The 16,831-nt window shown below is 35.0% G+C and overlaps 1 protein-coding gene across 5 annotated transcripts; it reads left to right on the forward strand.

The window, feature by feature from the left end:
* Nucleotides 1-8,261: 8,261 nt before the first annotated feature.
* On the forward strand, nucleotides 8,262-16,156 carry LOC122281452 (two-component response regulator-like APRR2). Of its 5 annotated transcripts, none has more exons than XM_043092937.1 (12): nucleotides 8,272-8,657; nucleotides 9,530-9,707; nucleotides 10,444-10,523; nucleotides 10,870-10,936; nucleotides 11,195-11,241; nucleotides 11,485-11,562; nucleotides 11,661-12,242; nucleotides 13,194-13,334; nucleotides 14,273-14,539; nucleotides 14,680-14,748; nucleotides 14,875-14,952; nucleotides 15,358-16,156. In XM_043092937.1, exons 2-12 carry the CDS (start codon nucleotides 9,578-9,580, stop codon nucleotides 15,520-15,522), a joined length of 1,704 nt encoding a protein of 567 aa, XP_042948871.1. In that variant the 5' UTR covers nucleotides 8,272-8,657; nucleotides 9,530-9,577; the 3' UTR covers nucleotides 15,523-16,156. The 5 variants fall into 5 exon arrangements, with proteins under 5 accessions (XP_042948873.1, XP_042948871.1, XP_042948872.1 ...); XM_043092938.1 differs by having other exon boundaries at nucleotides 8,272-8,636; XM_043092935.1 differs by having other exon boundaries at nucleotides 8,274-8,657; nucleotides 9,506-9,707.
* The last annotated feature ends 675 nt before the right edge of the window (nucleotides 16,157-16,831 follow it).

Genomic DNA, 16,831 nt, shown 5'->3' on the forward strand with positions numbered 1-16,831 from the left:
TGGATAAGAAAAATAGGTGAAATGGCATAATATTAAATGTTAACGTCTTGTTTCCTACACCATTGGGTCGGGTTGCTCAGCGGTCTGGGGTTCTACTCGATCGGTGTCCTATAATAAGGAAAGGAGTCGCTTGCGGTGGCCCGAGAAGCCTCTGATGCCTAAGTCAGTTTTCTTTTCCAAAAAATGTTGTAAAGAAAATACCGAAATCTAATAACAGTTTTCTATCATGGATCGATTCCCCTACCTCGTCATTCTAGGCCCCCCTTATACTCGGCTCCTTAAGTCAGGAAGCCATACCCTGTGTTATAAGGAAGAAGCCTCTCTTGTAGCCTCCATCACCATTCTGTCTTTAATGCAGCATGGTCTCCTAGTGTTAGTCATTTAATGCAGCATGGTTGTTTAGTATCTTTATTTAATGCACCGTGGTCTTTTGGTATCTTCATTTAATGCGGCGTGATCTTCTGGCATTTCTGCTCAGTTCAATTCTCTCTTCTTGGCGTGTTTCTGTCCCTTTCCTCCGACCAAGGTTTCCCATGCTCTTCTAGCAACATCCCATCTCAACGTGGGCAGTTGTCTTTGACCCATTCGGGTCAATGGACTGCCCCGAGCTACTGGAGGGACCCTAACTGGCTTGGATCGGTGACATCTTGACTCATGGGGCCAGGGAAGGTGATGGGCTTGGGGCTGTCAACATGGGCTTTAGGCCCCTAATGAAAATTTTCCCTAACATTTATTCCGTCAATTCTCATCGGGCTAACCCGATGGGAATTTCTATAATCTTTTGTTCACTGCTGTCAGTCACCTTCCTCGCTACGGAGTGGCGGCACAGGTGGGTTGATCATCCCACATGTCTGATGCCAATTCTGCCATTACTGTTCCCGGGGTGTTAATATAGTGCCACTCGCTTCACATACCCTGCAAGGTATAAGGGAGGTGTTGCCCAGATGACTAACACGAGATGACGATTGAATTGAGTTGTATTAAAAAAAAGAACAATTATAAATCAAATATACAATATAAAATATAAACAAAATACAAAATAACAATAAATATAAAGAGTAAGGGTAAGAGGGAAGCAAACTCAGTATATTAACGAAGTTCAGCCCTATTGCCTACGTCCTCGCCTCAAGCTACTCTTTGAAGATTCTCAAATTCACTATTCAACCTCGTTCAGGTGGAGATAGAAACCTATTACACCTTTGAACAACATCGCTACAAAGGATCCGTGTAGAACACCCTCTACACTTGCAATTACCTTCCATGTGGTGATTCAACTATTCCCGGTGTAGAATACTTTCTACACGTACAAGGGTTATACACACCATTTTACTGATACAAGAGCTGATAGTGGGTAGGTTATTAGAAAACACTCCTCAATGAGTGAAATAAGAACAATACATCACAAATTATATCTCTCTCAAAATGAACAAGGATTAAGGCTTAATGCTTAGAGAAGAGAGAATGAAAGTTTTGAATGAATGTTGTATGCTCTTACTGTTGTGAATGTGAAGCTCTCAAATGATCTATTTATAGGCATATGAGACTTCATATTCAAATTTAAAAAGATTAACATGTCAAAGATAACATCATTCATTTTGTCAAAAAATTCAAAGAAAATGTTCTTCTTTTTCAATTGTCAAAGATAACATCATTCATTTTTCAAATACTTCAAACTTAATATCTTACTTTTGGCATATGATAAAACGAGCACACTTTACTTTTCAAAAAATTTCAAACAAAAACATCTACCTTTTGCGTAAGTCAAAAAAATTATCAATCACTTTTGAAAGTATTCAAACATGTGAAAGATGACAATCAATCATCTTTAATATTTTCAAAGTTCAAACCTTTAATCAAGACATGCATATGTGAAAGATGACAATCAATTATTTTTCAAAAATTTCAAATTTAATTTTCAAAATATTCATGCACATGTGGAAAATGTATTTTAATGTTTTATGATAAAATATTAATTTTGAGCCTTAATCATAATTTCAAATTTTTAAGAGATTTACAACATTACTTTATGACTTTAATGTGAACTTGTTCCCTTTTTGCTCATACTTGTTTTCTTGATGTGCTTGACTTTATTGTGTAGACAACTTGAGCTTGAGACTCCTTTACTCTTTGAATTCATTTGTTATCATCAAAATCCATGTATAGATATATAATTACACAAAACTTAAAACCTTGGATTCAACAGAAGGTTGTCAAATGCTACCTCCCTTTTATGACTATGTGAATATATTGTGCCTTTAAATCCGATCCCCTTTCCCATCCGTGGCATGTGAGTACCCCCTGCTGTCTTCATATCTTCATTGTTTTCATCATGTCCTCTCCCCCTAACTTCATGCCTTCCTCGCGTAACTCAGTCCTCGTTGACCCGATGGCTTTCCAAAAATCTACCAACCTAACTAGCTCCGAGCGCGACCCTGAGGCTGGCCCGTCGAAGCCTGGGTTTGCCAGTCGCTTCTAGCATTCTGAGGCTAGCTCGACCTTCATTTGATCGTTTACCTTGACCCATCACATTCCAAACTCGGTGATCTTAGACATTGTCGGATCGCGTGAAGGGGCCCTGAGTGCTAATGACTCAGCAGCGTGGGTCGCCCTTTTTCCCAGCATGTTTTCCTACGGATTGAGATTAACATTTACTCACCCTATCCATGAAATTCTATACCGCTTGTGACTAGCACCCACCTAGCTTCATCCAAATGCTTGGCGGATTTTGATGTGCTGCTTTGTACTATAGCGGCGGGCCTTGTAGAAATTCGACCCAGAGGGTGCCGACCTCATTTACCACAAGTTTCTCCTGACTCACCACGTGAAAAGGGGTACATGGGAAATCTACAGTTTTAGGGGAATGGAGCTCACGCTAGTCGTATTGGAGTCGAGATACAGCAAGGTCTCAGACTGGATCGACAAATTCTTTTTCTTGGGTAGTCGAGGGGTGGGAATTCCTAGTGGGACAAATTTCCTGGGCTGAATTCTCAAGAAAGCATCATGGAGAGTAGTGTCGAGTGACAAGGAGGTGCGCCCAATTGCTATGCCTGCCAAGATATGCCACATAGCCATCGTGCGGATTGGGCAGCTCGGCACCCACTCATAGTCCATTCCAAGGTTGTCCTCGAGGAAGACAGTTTGCCTGCTTTCCTTCTTTCACTGGGTCATGTTGCCCCATCTATCCAGGGTGTTGCCATTGACTCGTTGCCACATTCTTCGAGGAAGCGGGTTGCGGATTCCTATCCTGAAGATAAGGGGAAAAGGATCTGCTCGGAGCCAAAGGGGGATGTCCTGACGATTCTGGAGACCTTGGCTCCACGGACCACAAGTGTGGCTCATCCTGGCCCCGAGGAAACGGGTTGCCATTCTTCTTCTTCTTCCTTGATGCCAATCCACGGACCACAAGTGTGGCTTATCCTGGCATCGTTGGGTCGGGCTACTCAGCGGTCTGGGGTTCTACTCGATCAGTGTCCTATAATAAGGAAATGAGTGGCTCTCGGTGGCCCGGGAAACATTCAATGCCTAAGTTAGTTTTCTTCTCCAGAAAATGCTTCAAAAAAAATACCGAAATCTAATAACAGTTTTATATCATGGATCGATTCCCCTACCTCATCATTCTGGGCGCCCCTTTATCCTCAGCTCCTCAAGTCAGGAGGCCATAACCTGCATTCTAGGAAAGAGGAAGGCCTCTCCTGGAGCCTCTACCGCAATGTTGTCTTTAATGCAGTGTGGTCTCTTGGTGTCAGTCATTTAATGTAGCATGGTTGTCTGGTATCTTCATTTAATGCGACGTGGTCTTTTGGTATCTTCTTTTAATGCGCCGTGATTTTCTGGCGTTACTGCTCAATTTCGTCCCCTCTTTTTGGCGTGTTTCTCTCCCTTTTCCTTTGATCGAGGTTTCCTGTGTTCTTCTAGCAACGTCCCATCTCAACGCGGGTGGTTGCCTCCAACCCATAGAGGCTTGAACCGGTGACATCTTGACTCATGGGGCCGGGGGAAGGTGATAGGCTTGAGGCTATCAGCATGGGCTTTAGGCCCCTAAAGAAAATTTTCCCTAACATTGAAGATTATCAAACATTAGTGAAAGAATACGTTGGGATGTTTAGCTGGGGTAAGATAAGTTAAGTTCTTTATGAATAGTAGTGAGTTAAGATGATTGAGTGAGTTTTGTAAGGCTCAGCTAAGATGTATTTATATGTTCAAATGAGTTTATACGTTTTTATGAGAAGTTAAAAAAGATTGTGAATTCGGCATATAAAGAGGTATTAAGTTGAAAAAGTTATGGATCTCATGTATAAAGAGATCTTGAATTAAGTGATATGCTTAAATTTGAACTCAATTCAGATGAGTTGAGATGAGTTTGGCTATGTTCCAAACAAAGCCTAAATCAATAGTATGAGTGAATGGCCAATGATGACTGTCTGTGTATTGATATAGTGGCCAGATGGTCATTTATGAAATAATAATAGATAAAATGTACAGAATATAAATAAAGAGAGATAAAAAAATTTATATAATTTAGCATAAAAATTTATATTTATACGTCTTTTGGGAGTGAAATATTCTATTGTATTTGATAATTGTATAGTTTCTTATTATCTCACGAAACTCTCAAAACAATAAAGTCCCTAATAAAATTCTAGAGAGAAAAAATGCTCTGAAGAGATATAGAGAAATCTTTCCTTATAAACTGTTAGATTTCTTGTTTATAATAGTCTCCTACTTTTATAAAGGTCTTAGTCATTAGAGTAGGTGAGTTATGCTTATCTTATATTGCTTTCATGTCTTTATATATCAGTCAACCACTTCTAGATTTATCCATTCCTTATCTTATCTTTTATCCCAAAAGGCTATTAAGTTTCAATAGGTTAAATCCAATTCATTTTATATTCAATATAATATATACCATATATTGCCATTTGAAGTTTGAAAACACTCCATAATAAAATTGGATAATTTTGATTGAATATCGTAAAATATTTGAGAATTGAAAGATGCAAAATATGTTTATCCTACCTTATCTTTTATATGAAGAATAATATTTACAGTCATAAATATATAAATATCACGCAATTATTTTAAAATAAAGTTAGTAAATATAACGTCTACTTAAAAAAAATAATTTTTTAATAATAAAACTTACTATTATTTAAAAATATTATACGACGATTGCACGTTCAATAACTATATTTAACATTACTTTTAAGTGTTTATCTGAAAAAAAAAATAGTATAATATCAATCATTTGCCATTTTTAATTCTATTATCTCTCAAATCATTGGTCAGGAGCTCTCTTTCCTATTCAACTCAACTCCACGTAGAATCCATACCAAAACGAGAAAAAAAGATGAGGGGAAAAAAAAACTAAAAATGAATAGGGTGTCGTTGGAAAGGCATAACAAAGTATAGGAAGCAATCGCAAATTCACAAAAAGGTCGAGGTAGCATATGTAAATTCAGTGGAAGAGAGGGACTTACTAAGCATTCTTTTTCAGAAAAAACGAAACTACTCAGAATTAAGCTTTCTCGTGACCGCTGGAGACTGACACGATTCGCACGTGATAGATAGTAGCCTATAGGCTATTGACATGAGTCACATGACACCGCATTCCGTATATTAATTTGAAGACGCTAGCACACCGCTTGATTGTTCTTTTATTTTTATCGTTTACGTATTAAATTTTTTTTTTCATTTTTTTATTTAATAATCAAGAAGATGATTTTTAATATATTGGTATATTTTTTTATTTTTAAAATCATTTAAATATATAGAAAAAATGAAAAGAAATTAAAGAAAAAATAAACAAGCAAATTTGTGCTGGACGAGGTGTGGTCACTACTAGCAGTAACCTAGCACTACTCTTATTTTATTAAAATTTAAGAAAAAAATAATGTCATATTATAGTTGTATAATTGTTGTGCATTTTAAAAAAAGATTAGATATATTATTAAAAAATTAATTTTTTTATAAATTATATATTTATTTACTTTTTTAAAAAAATATAGGGCACTTATATTTTTAATTATCAAAAATATCATTTTTCTTATTTGAAAAATACTAAGTTACTCGTGATTTTGTTTAGAGTGGCTTTACAGCCACGATCGGGATTCCCCGACAGTGCAAAAAACTATTTTTTAATTTTTTATATGTATTTTTTAATTTTTTTAAATATTTTTTTTAAAAAATAAAATATTATTAAAAACATTTCATTAATCATTAAATAAAATTTTAAAAAAAAACACACAGTCGGGATCCCGAATGGGAAAAACTCGTGTGTGGCTTTTGCATTTTTATTTTGTTTAATAATTAAGAAAGTAAATATTAATGAATTTGTATATTTATTTAAATGTTTAAAAATATTTAAAAGAAAAAAAAGGTAGAATTGTATGAGGAGCACGCTGATGTACAGTGCCGTGCAACAGAGTGGCATTGTCCAAAGTTATTGTTTATCTATCGTGTAGTACGGTTGAAATGTTGAATAAATGAATTCTCTTCTCACGTGCAATTAAAACTATATTTTATATTATTTGAAATTATATTAAAATTGTATTCAAAACTTGTTACAATGACCAAGTGACATTGCAGGGCCCTCAAAACTGTACTGTACATCTTGATTGGTCATTTGGTCTGAACAAAAAGTATGGAGGAGACGTGGATCCACCTCTGGGTTTTGTATTTTTCTAATGTGGTTCGGGTCCTCGCCCTCGCCCGATTAAGTAATAATCTCAGATTCTGGATTTATTTTAAGACGGAAAAATGTGTATCAATTTAACATGATTAATTAAAAATAAATTTTATTAAAAATAATATAAATTTAAATTTTAAATATGAATAAATTAGTATTAATAAATAAATTAATACGTAATTTTATTTATATATAACAAAATTCTTTTTAAAAAGATATTTATAAACATAAAACAACATTATTTTCATTTTTAAAAATGTGAAATTGATATTAGAGTCAAATAAAAATAGATAGATTTAGGTCCCGTTTGATTATACAGATGATATGAGATAAGATATTTTAAATATTAATGAATAAAATATTATTATAATATAATTTTTTAATATTAATTTTATATTGAGATTTAAAAAAATTAAATTATTTATTATATTTTATATAAAAATTTAAAAAAATTATAATAATGAGTTGGGATAAGATAAAATAAAATTTTTAATTTTATATAACCAATCCGAAAAATAACAAAGAAACTGACGTTGAAGCACAGGCACTGAAGGATCCTAGTGTGGTTGATAATTGCTCATATCTTACAATCCAATTAACGAACGACAAAATCATGCCTAAACAAATCTTTAAGCATGGATAAGAATTGGTTAAATTACAGCTTCATCCTTTTGCCATTTTCCTAATTCTAATTTCTATGTTTGAATGAAGAAAAATTATATTCATATACATCACACATCACACATTATTTATTTTGTTATTTTTTTTTTATTTTTTTCTCTTATCAGATATGTGATATATGAATGATGAATAGAATAATTTAATTATTTTAAAATAATAAAATTTTATAAAATTTAAAAAATAAAAAATTATATAATATTTGGCACACGAGATTTATGAATAGTAAAACTATTGAATGGAAAGGCATTAGAATTTGAAAGTGGAAGGGTGACTTTGCTTGGTAGGAGATGTAGCTTTCCTATAATTGGAATAAAGGGCAAAAGATGACAATTAAAAATGGTGAAAAGTCGTATCATCGTTAGCAACCCATCACTGGCTACATTCGTCTATAAAGGAAACTACTCAATGATTATTAGGTCTGTATATTGCAATCAATTACTTGAACAACTTTAAATTACAAGTGTTGTTGGTCGAGTGTCTAATAATTCCTCCAAAAGTCATATCTTTAATCAGCTTGTTCATTCTTTTAAAGTGGTATTTTTAATTAAGAATAATGTTAAATATAATTATGAAGAGCGTAAATATTATATAATTATTTTTAAAAAAGAGTAAAATTTATTATTAAAAATTTAATTTAATTTTATATGAATCTTATATTTATTTATTTTTTTAAAAATAATTATATGGTATTTATATATTCATTACTGTAATTATTATTTTTATTTTATTAATTGATATATATATATAATATGGATAAAAACAATATACATAACTCCAAAAAAAGGATCGATTACTTTTTGACAGATCCGTTTAACTTATTGACAGTAGCAGAAATTTTTTGTTAAAGGAGTTCAATGAGATTTTCGTGTTTCGGAAAAGCCAAGAAAATTTTCAAAGAAAGAAAAGGAAAAAGGGAGGGCGTCGGTTATATGACAATGATGGAACAATTACAGCTGCAGCAAATGTGTTGAACTTTGTTGAAAGCAGAATTGTGATGCGGGGTAAAAAGTTTGTATCTTTCTAATTTTCTGGTTAGTTTTTGGGATATTAATCCAAAGGGACGCGGGAGAAAAGCTTATTGACCTTTTGGGAAGAGTCTTTTGCATATTCTGTGGTCCGTAATACACGATGGCAACTGTACAGTAAGTCACGGCCTCCCCTCAACAAGCGCACTTAAACCTCTCTCTGTCTCAGTTCTGCACACAGACAAAGAAGGTAGAAGTGGAAGAAAGAGTACCTGAGGAGAGAAGAAGAACACTGTTCATTCAAGGTAGATAAGAAGATCAAAGAGGTGAAAAAGATGGGTGATTTTTGTGTGTATTGACTATATTCTGTGTATTCTGTGATATGTTGCTTTGACACATGCATGCTGATTTGCTTTTTCTGTGTTCGTTTTGAGAGAGATTTAGACTATTTTCTGGTGAGTTTTGTTCTTGTTAATATGCATGCATGTGTTGTTCTTCTAGCATTATGATTTGGGTTGTCTGTCTAGTTTCACTCCGAACAAATCCCAGGCTTTCTTCGTCAAGGTGCTTTAAATTTTTTTTCTTCATACTCTTTTTTTTTTTAATTTTTAATTTCAAGATTTTCTTGTGTGTTCGTCCGTGCCTTTTTTAAAGGCTCGCATGGGTTTTTTAAGATCTTTACACTTTGAATTTCTCCTTTTATTGTTGGCTTAAATTTCCAGAATGATTATTCATCAGTTGCTCATCTGTTTCTTTTATATATATATACATATATATATATATATTTTTTTTATTCTTTTTCCCTTGTGTGCCTTTCTGGCAGGTAAGTTTTAAGTAAATGAATAGTCTAACACTTGATCCATGCATAATTAATACTTGTCCTTGCACTGTTCTTTCAAGTCTTTGTGTTTAATTTTACCTTGTTATGATCAAATCTTCAGATATCAGACAACATGTTGCTTTGTAATGGGTCATTACTGAGTAAGCATGATCAATTTGCAATATGGTATCCTCAATATGTCTGCTTCTTCTCTGCTGTCTGTCTGTCTGTCTGTCTCTCTCTCTCTCTCACATCTTTTGATTGTTTCGTTTTGCTAATTAATTTGGATTGCGAATATAGAGTATTAGAACAAGAAAAGATAGTTCTGATGTGTGATTCATGGGGTTCAAACAGAATTGTGTGGATGTTGTTAAGCAGCGATCTGCAAGACTCATCGGCGGCCTAGGAAACGATGCCAAACCAGCTATGGTTTGCACTGCTAATGATTTGCAGGAGTGGAAAGACTTTCCGAAGGGACTTAGGGTGCTTCTGCTTGATGGAGACAGCAGTTCTGCGGCTGAGATAAGATCAAAGCTTGAGGCAATGGATTATATTGGTTAGAGATGAATTTTCCTTTATGTTCTTAGCATTTTTTTAAACGATTATCTATCCCAAACGAGAAGTTTCGCTTTTCCACTTTTCCCACATTACCTAATCTTTCATAAAACTGCATTGGTCCCCATGCATGTTTGCATCTGATAGTGCCCCATTTCTGTACATAATCTTGACTGAGCTTCTTTGTAAGCATGTGGTTTGGATTTTAGTCATCTAAGAATAGATGGTAGTTGTGAAGATCCTGAGGAGGAACCAATTTCTTGCTATTTTCAACACAGCTCCAACTGTTGGCTGTAGATGAATTTCATCTGGTCCAAATGACGAAACTAATATGTTACCATGTTAGGAAATTTCGAGATAGCATTTTGAATATCTTTCGTACCTTTAATTGCTTGTGATAATCAGTAGTCAGTTCCTGACAATGATAATTTGATATTGCTTAGAACAGGTTAAAAACCAGTATATTTGAGGAATGAGCGTTTGAAAATGGTAATGTTTAGATCTCTTAAAAAAAACCATCCATCTTTAGCAAAAAAGGAAAAAAAAAAGTTAAAAAAAGAAGAAGAAGCAATCATCCATCATTGTGTTAATTGGATCTTAGTGAAATTCTTAGTTCTCTCTGTCTATCTTTATTAGTAAAATTTTCAATTTTCTCTGTCTACCTTCATACTTTTTTCTTTCCTTTGTGTTCGTGCACGTGTTACATATATGTGATGTGTTCACCTTTTCTGCTACAGTTACTACATTCTGCAATGAGAATGAAGCTTTGACTGCAATTGTAAACAAGCCTGAAAGCTTTCATCTTGCTATCGTTGAGGTAAATAACCTTTGTTGGCACCAGAACATTACAAATTTTCCAAATTTTTTCTTTTTAAATATGACACGCTTAATAGGAAAAAACAATGTTATCAGATATTTAAAACATTCAATTAGGAAAATGATCTCCACTGTTCCCTTCTAAGAATATATTTTCTTGCAAATGCATCCAGGTGGACATGCTTCCAGCATCTCATTTTATCAATAGCACCATCCTGATGCATGCTTAATCCAACTGAATTAACATAATGGCTTCCTTATCATCAAGATAATTAAACCTTTTATGCTATGTTGCATTAATTGTTCCCAACTATGTATGTATCTCTGACACTAACGTGCTGTAACAGGTGGGTACAAGCGACAACCATGGAAGCTTTAAGTTTCTTGAAACTGCAAAGGACGTGCCGACCATTAGTAAGTTTAGAAATTAATCCCAAGCTGTACATTCCATGTGAAGGCTTTTTAATCATTTGACAATATGTTTATCTGTATTTCAGTTCTTATAGTTTTTTCTTTTTCCTGTCTGTTTAATCCATTAGATTTTGTTCTGGTTTTTCCTTAATGATACCTGTTTGTAATCTTTTTCAATATTTTGTTTAACTGAAGCTGTTTAACAAATATAAAACTAGAACTACAATTTCTTATGCAAAGCATCATGTGTTTCTGTTGCAGTGACTTCAAACGTCCATTGCCTGAGCACCATGATGAAGTGCATAGCGGTAAGATTTTAACTCCAGCCTTTTCATATATTATCAGTACACATAGAATCATGCGATCTTATCTTTTGCTTTTGGGTTTTTTTTTTCTTTTTACATGATTTTGCCTTTTGTTTTCAAATCACAGAAGTACTCTCAACTTATGGTTGTCTACTTAGTTTCTGGGAGTTTGATTCTCAGTTCATCAAATTCGGACCTTGAATTGTTCGTAGGTATTAATGTGTCTATTTTAGCATTTATTTTCAGCTCGGTGCAGTTGAGTTCCTGCGGAAGCCACTCTCTGAGGACAAACTGAGGAATATTTGGCAGCATGTGGTTCATAAGGTCTGACAATTCTGAGAGCAATATGTTGGGACTTTCCATCATATACATAATACAATTGCTCCGAGCAAAACAATCCTAATGTTGTGAATCTTTAACAGGCATTCAATGCTGGGGGTAGCATCCTCTGTGAGTCACTAAAGCCTGTCAAAGAGTCTGTAGCATCCATGCTGCAGCTACCGCTGGAAAATGGAGAATTGAATAATAAAATATCAAGCGAAACCAAAAATGGGTCTCTTGTTTATGAAAATGACCATGAACACTCAGGAGGTAGTGATAAGTACCCTGCTCCTTCAACCCCACAATTGAAACAGGGAGCAAGGTTACTTGATGATGGGGATTGCCAAGATCAAACTAACTGCTCAACAGAAAAGGATAATGGTGAACAAGATGGTGAATCTAAATCTGTCGAAACTACTTGTGATGATTCAGTTGCTGAAGGCACTCTTCAGGATGGCAAACCTGAAACACAACATGAGTGTCTGATCAAAGAGGAAGAGGAGTCTGCTGATGGTTTTAAAAGTGAGGGAAAGGTGTCTCCTCACCAACATGATAAAGACAATCTTGACAATATAGGTGGTGGCGGTGGAGGTGGCGGTGGCAGTGGTGGTGGTGCTGAGATCCCAAGTAAACCATCTGGATTTAATTCTAGCGTGACTCGAGCTAATCGGAAGAAGATGAAGGTAATATAGTTCATGAAAGTTATAACAATTTTTTTTAAAGAAATCGCCCATAAATCCCCATGTTAAGAGCGTTTTCCTAATTTCTCCCATATGATCCAATAAATAAATTGATAACGCTTGAGAAGTACATAAGAATTACAAACAATCTCTCAGTTGTTGCCTATAGTTTTGCATTAATGTCATATGTAAAGAAGTGCACATGGTCAGACACACACATGCGGGTGCTGAAACCAAAAAGTACTGCCTAAACAACTGAAATTTACTCTTAAAAGATCCTTAGATTTTTCAAGTAGCTGTTTTAATGCCTGTTCATCATACTTTTCAACCTAATATATGATTTTCACATACCAAAGTTTTCTCTGTTGTTATGAAGCGAGAAGAGAATGTTCTTTTATCGCATGTTTGAAACTTATGGTTTTGGAATCTAGATTTTAACCAAAATGCAAAGCCCCAATCAACTCAGAGTATATAACAGCAGAACTTTCAGGAGTTTTGAGGATCACTGGCGGATGTTGGAGTAACTTAAAACTTTCTTTTTTTTATACTTTGTTCCTCTTGGAAGCTATAGATTGTAATTGATTGAACTTCCATGATTTTCTTGTCTCCTTTTCTACTTCTAATAAAGTTCCTCTTGTATACTACTTGTGTGCATGAGCTATGTCTTTTACCTTTTTTTTAATAAAATCTTTGATTACGTGTAAAAAGAAAAAAAAAAACTGTGAATTTATCAAAAAGCCTGCATGTGTAACTTGGTATCATCGTTAGTTCACCTAGTGCTTGCACAATGGCTTTCTCTTGTGCCTTTGTTTTCATTTGCCGTATCTTCATGATTAGTCCTAGATGTGCACTCGTAGGAAAAGTTATTCCTAATTTGGATTGTTTTAGGATCACTATTGGACATGGTAAATGACGATGAGAGTATAATTTGGTGTTTATATGTTTTGGTTTCAGATAGACTGGACACAAGAACTGCACAAAAAGTTTGTGCGGGCAGTTGAACAACTAGGTGTCGATCAAGCCATTCCTTCTCGGATACTAGAGCTCATGAAAGTGGAAGGTTTAACGAGGCATAACGTAGCAAGCCATCTCCAGGTTTTGACCACCCTTATGCCTCTTTTCCATGGCTTGTTAGGTAGTATTAGTTAAAACATATGAAAGCATGTATACTTCAGAAGGCTGAAGTATCCATGTTAACAATGTATTGGAAATCAATACAGCTGTAACACAGCTGGATATATTTATGACGCATGTCCACAGGTTTTTTTTATTTTTTTATATCCAATTTTAAATTTGGATACGTTTGGAACTCAACCACATACTTTGATTATATAAATCATGTACACATGTTTGGGGTAAAATAAAATTTAGTGATAAAAAATGAGGTTCTAAATGCAATTTCAAAATGCTTCTAGGTCAAATGTTAGAAAAGGGGACCAAAATGCTTAACTTTGAATATTTAAGGGACAAAATAAAATATAGATTGATGTTATTTTGGGGACATTGATTAATGTTATATTTAAGGATATTTATAAAATGAAACATGCATGGATGATAGTTACTTTATACTTTGAATGTTTGTTTCCTTCCTATATATTATTACTTCCAATATTGGTTTGACATGTTTTGAATCTTTTGCGCTTATGATACTTTTAAATTAAAATATATATATAATATGTTGATTAACATTTATTCATTGATTAATTAATTAACTTGTATTCTATCCCAATTTAGCAAGATGTTCTTGTTCTTGTGTCTGTCGATCCATACGATATTTCATAGATTAAAACCACTTTCTTTTTCCACTACCTTTTGGTGGTTTCCATTTTTCGGACTTCAAAAACAAATTTTGGGGTAGAAGACTCCACCAACTTAAAGGTAAATTTTGTGTTTATTAGCATATCCCAATAGGTAAATTTTTGACCAATAAGAAACTTTCTAAAATTGCTTCTGGGGGTTGTAAAATCACTTTTCAAACAAGTTCAACCAAACAGATTTGTTAACCTGATGTGTATGTATTTTTTCTCAAACAGAAATACAGGATGCACAAGAGACACATCTTGCCCAAGGAAGAGGAACGGAGATGGCCGCATGCAAGGGATGTAATGCAAAGAAGTTATTATCCACATAGACCAGTCATGGCCATCCCCTCATATCATTCTAATCACACGCTCTCCATGCCTCCTGTTTATCCAATATGGGGCCCGCATGGTGGTAACTCAGCTGGAGTCCAGATGTGGGGTACTGGTTATCCTGCATGGCAGCCAACAGATAATTGGAATTGGAAGCCTTATCCGGGGGTAATAATGCATGTTTCTATGAAGACTAATATGCATATTACTGTCAACACCCATGAAACCTGCGAAATTTAGTGTAACTAGCATGATGGGGGAAGGTACTCCCATGTCATACTGATCTTGGGGTTATTTTGATGTTTCAGATGGCTGCTGATGCTTGGGGCTGCCCTGTTATGACATCTCCACACTGCGCATATCCTTCATTCCCTCAAGTGAGTATGCCCATGAAGAGGTTCAGATCATGTTTTCATGCATTGCTCAATGTTTCAATATCCAACCATGCATACAAAGATACGCACTTCTAACAATCCTCTGAATTCACATTCTTTGAAATGCAGGACACTTCAGGGTTTCACCATTCAGGTGCAGTTGATATTAGCTCTGGCATGACACAAAATTCTTTTGACCTGCAGCCGGTAATACACCTCCTTGTCTTGCCCCTTCTTCTAAAACTTAGATGTCGATACCCATTTTCTTCCAACAGATGCGGTGACCAAGCCATAGTTTCCTAGAGTAGTTTTTAGTTTAAGTAAACAAGAACATCACTTTATCTTATTTCTACATACGTTAAAAACAAAAAAATTTTGAAAATGTTGAAAGTTATATGAAACAGAAGCTATCTTATGTACAAAGGTGGTCCCTCCCATATGGTCCAAAACCTACTTTGGCTATAGACAGAAGTCATAATAAATAAGGCCGTCCCATTTACTGTCAAAATCATTCACATGCAGGTACCTAGCTAGCTAGTACGAGGGAAACATATTTTCCAAATACCAAGTGCCCGTGAGGTTTTTACATTAAGATTTTTGTGTTGTTCGCAGGCAGATGAGGTGATAGACAAGGTTGTTAAAGAGGCAATCAGCAAGCCATGGCTACCCTTGCCCTTGGGCCTCAAGCCTCCCTCCACTGAGAGTGTACTAACAGAACTCTCCAGACAAGGCATCTCCACCATCCCTCCTCACATCAATGGCTCTCGTCCCTTCTGACGTGGCATCGTGTCACCACGATCTAGATGGGCCTCGTCTGCCAGCAGATTTTCTGAAAAAAAAAAAAAATATAACAGGCATCAGAGACCCAATGGGTTGGGACCACCTGCGTATTCTGGTCTCATCTCCACAGGCTGATCCTCAGGTGGCCCCACGACCCCCCACATGGAACAACTGATCACGTACGTAGACACAAAAAAACAGGACACGAAGGAGAAAACGACACTGAGGACATCCATCTCTACACTGAAGAGGGTCATTTACGACGGGCTTTCTCTCTACTGGTGGACAATTTGAGCGGTCGAGGGCAGGCCACGTTTGTGAGCCTGTGACCGCATGTCATGCGAACTTGTGGTGGTTGTAAATTGTAGGCTAATAAGAGTTGCTGACAGAGAACGTGAGGTGGGGTGCAGTTATGACTTTCTGATCTGAAAATGCACAATGGGAGGGGGTCCTTTCAAGTTCCGGGTCTTGTTGTGCTGTTGGTGCCATCCAATGGGGTTGCTCTCTTAATAATGCAGGGAGGTGGGTGGGGGAGTGGATAAATATATATTCTTGTTTTGAGTAGGGACTCGATCTTGTTATGTTGACTTCAGTTTTCAATGGATATTGCAGAATCTATTCTATCTTTGAAGGTCTGATGTCATGGGTGGGGGCATGCCCATGCTGGCTATTAACGTTGAGATGCCTCGTACTTATTATCTAATCTTTAGATCTCCTAAAATACAAGCCTACAACATTTTTATAATCTTTTTTTAATTTTAATTTAACGGGAAAAAATGTATTTTTCGTATTGTAAAATGATTATTAACTGTATCATTATATTATATAAAGGAACAAAAGTACTAATGCACCAATGATAGTGATGTGACACTGCATGCCAATCAAGCTAAAATTAATGTTGACTGGTCAACGTTAACATGTCATGTCAAGCTAGCATATATTTTACGGAAAAGCTAGCCTTATATATTGCCCCCACTTGACCGCTGTTGGTTAATTTTTTATTTATTTAATTATTAACGAAATGATTTTAAATATATAAGTATATTTTTTTAATTTTTTTAAAAATTTAAATCTATTAAAAATGTGAAAAGAGAAAAAAAAAAAAAAAAACTAACAGTCACTTCGAGTGTTACTCAAACAACAGGTAGCACCGATCTATATTTTAACTCAATGTGTTGTCTGCCAACGTAATAAAGTTAGGCTAGTGAGAGAATATGAAAATTTTATAAATAATAATAAGATAATTTGTAAATAGTAATAAAATAGTTGAAATTGAGTATTTTTAGATTTTAAAAAATGAGAAAAA

This window comes from Carya illinoinensis, chromosome 11, assembly GCF_018687715.1.
Source record: "Carya illinoinensis cultivar Pawnee chromosome 11, C.illinoinensisPawnee_v1, whole genome shotgun sequence".
Classification (NCBI taxonomy): Eukaryota; Viridiplantae; Streptophyta; class Magnoliopsida; order Fagales; family Juglandaceae; genus Carya; species Carya illinoinensis.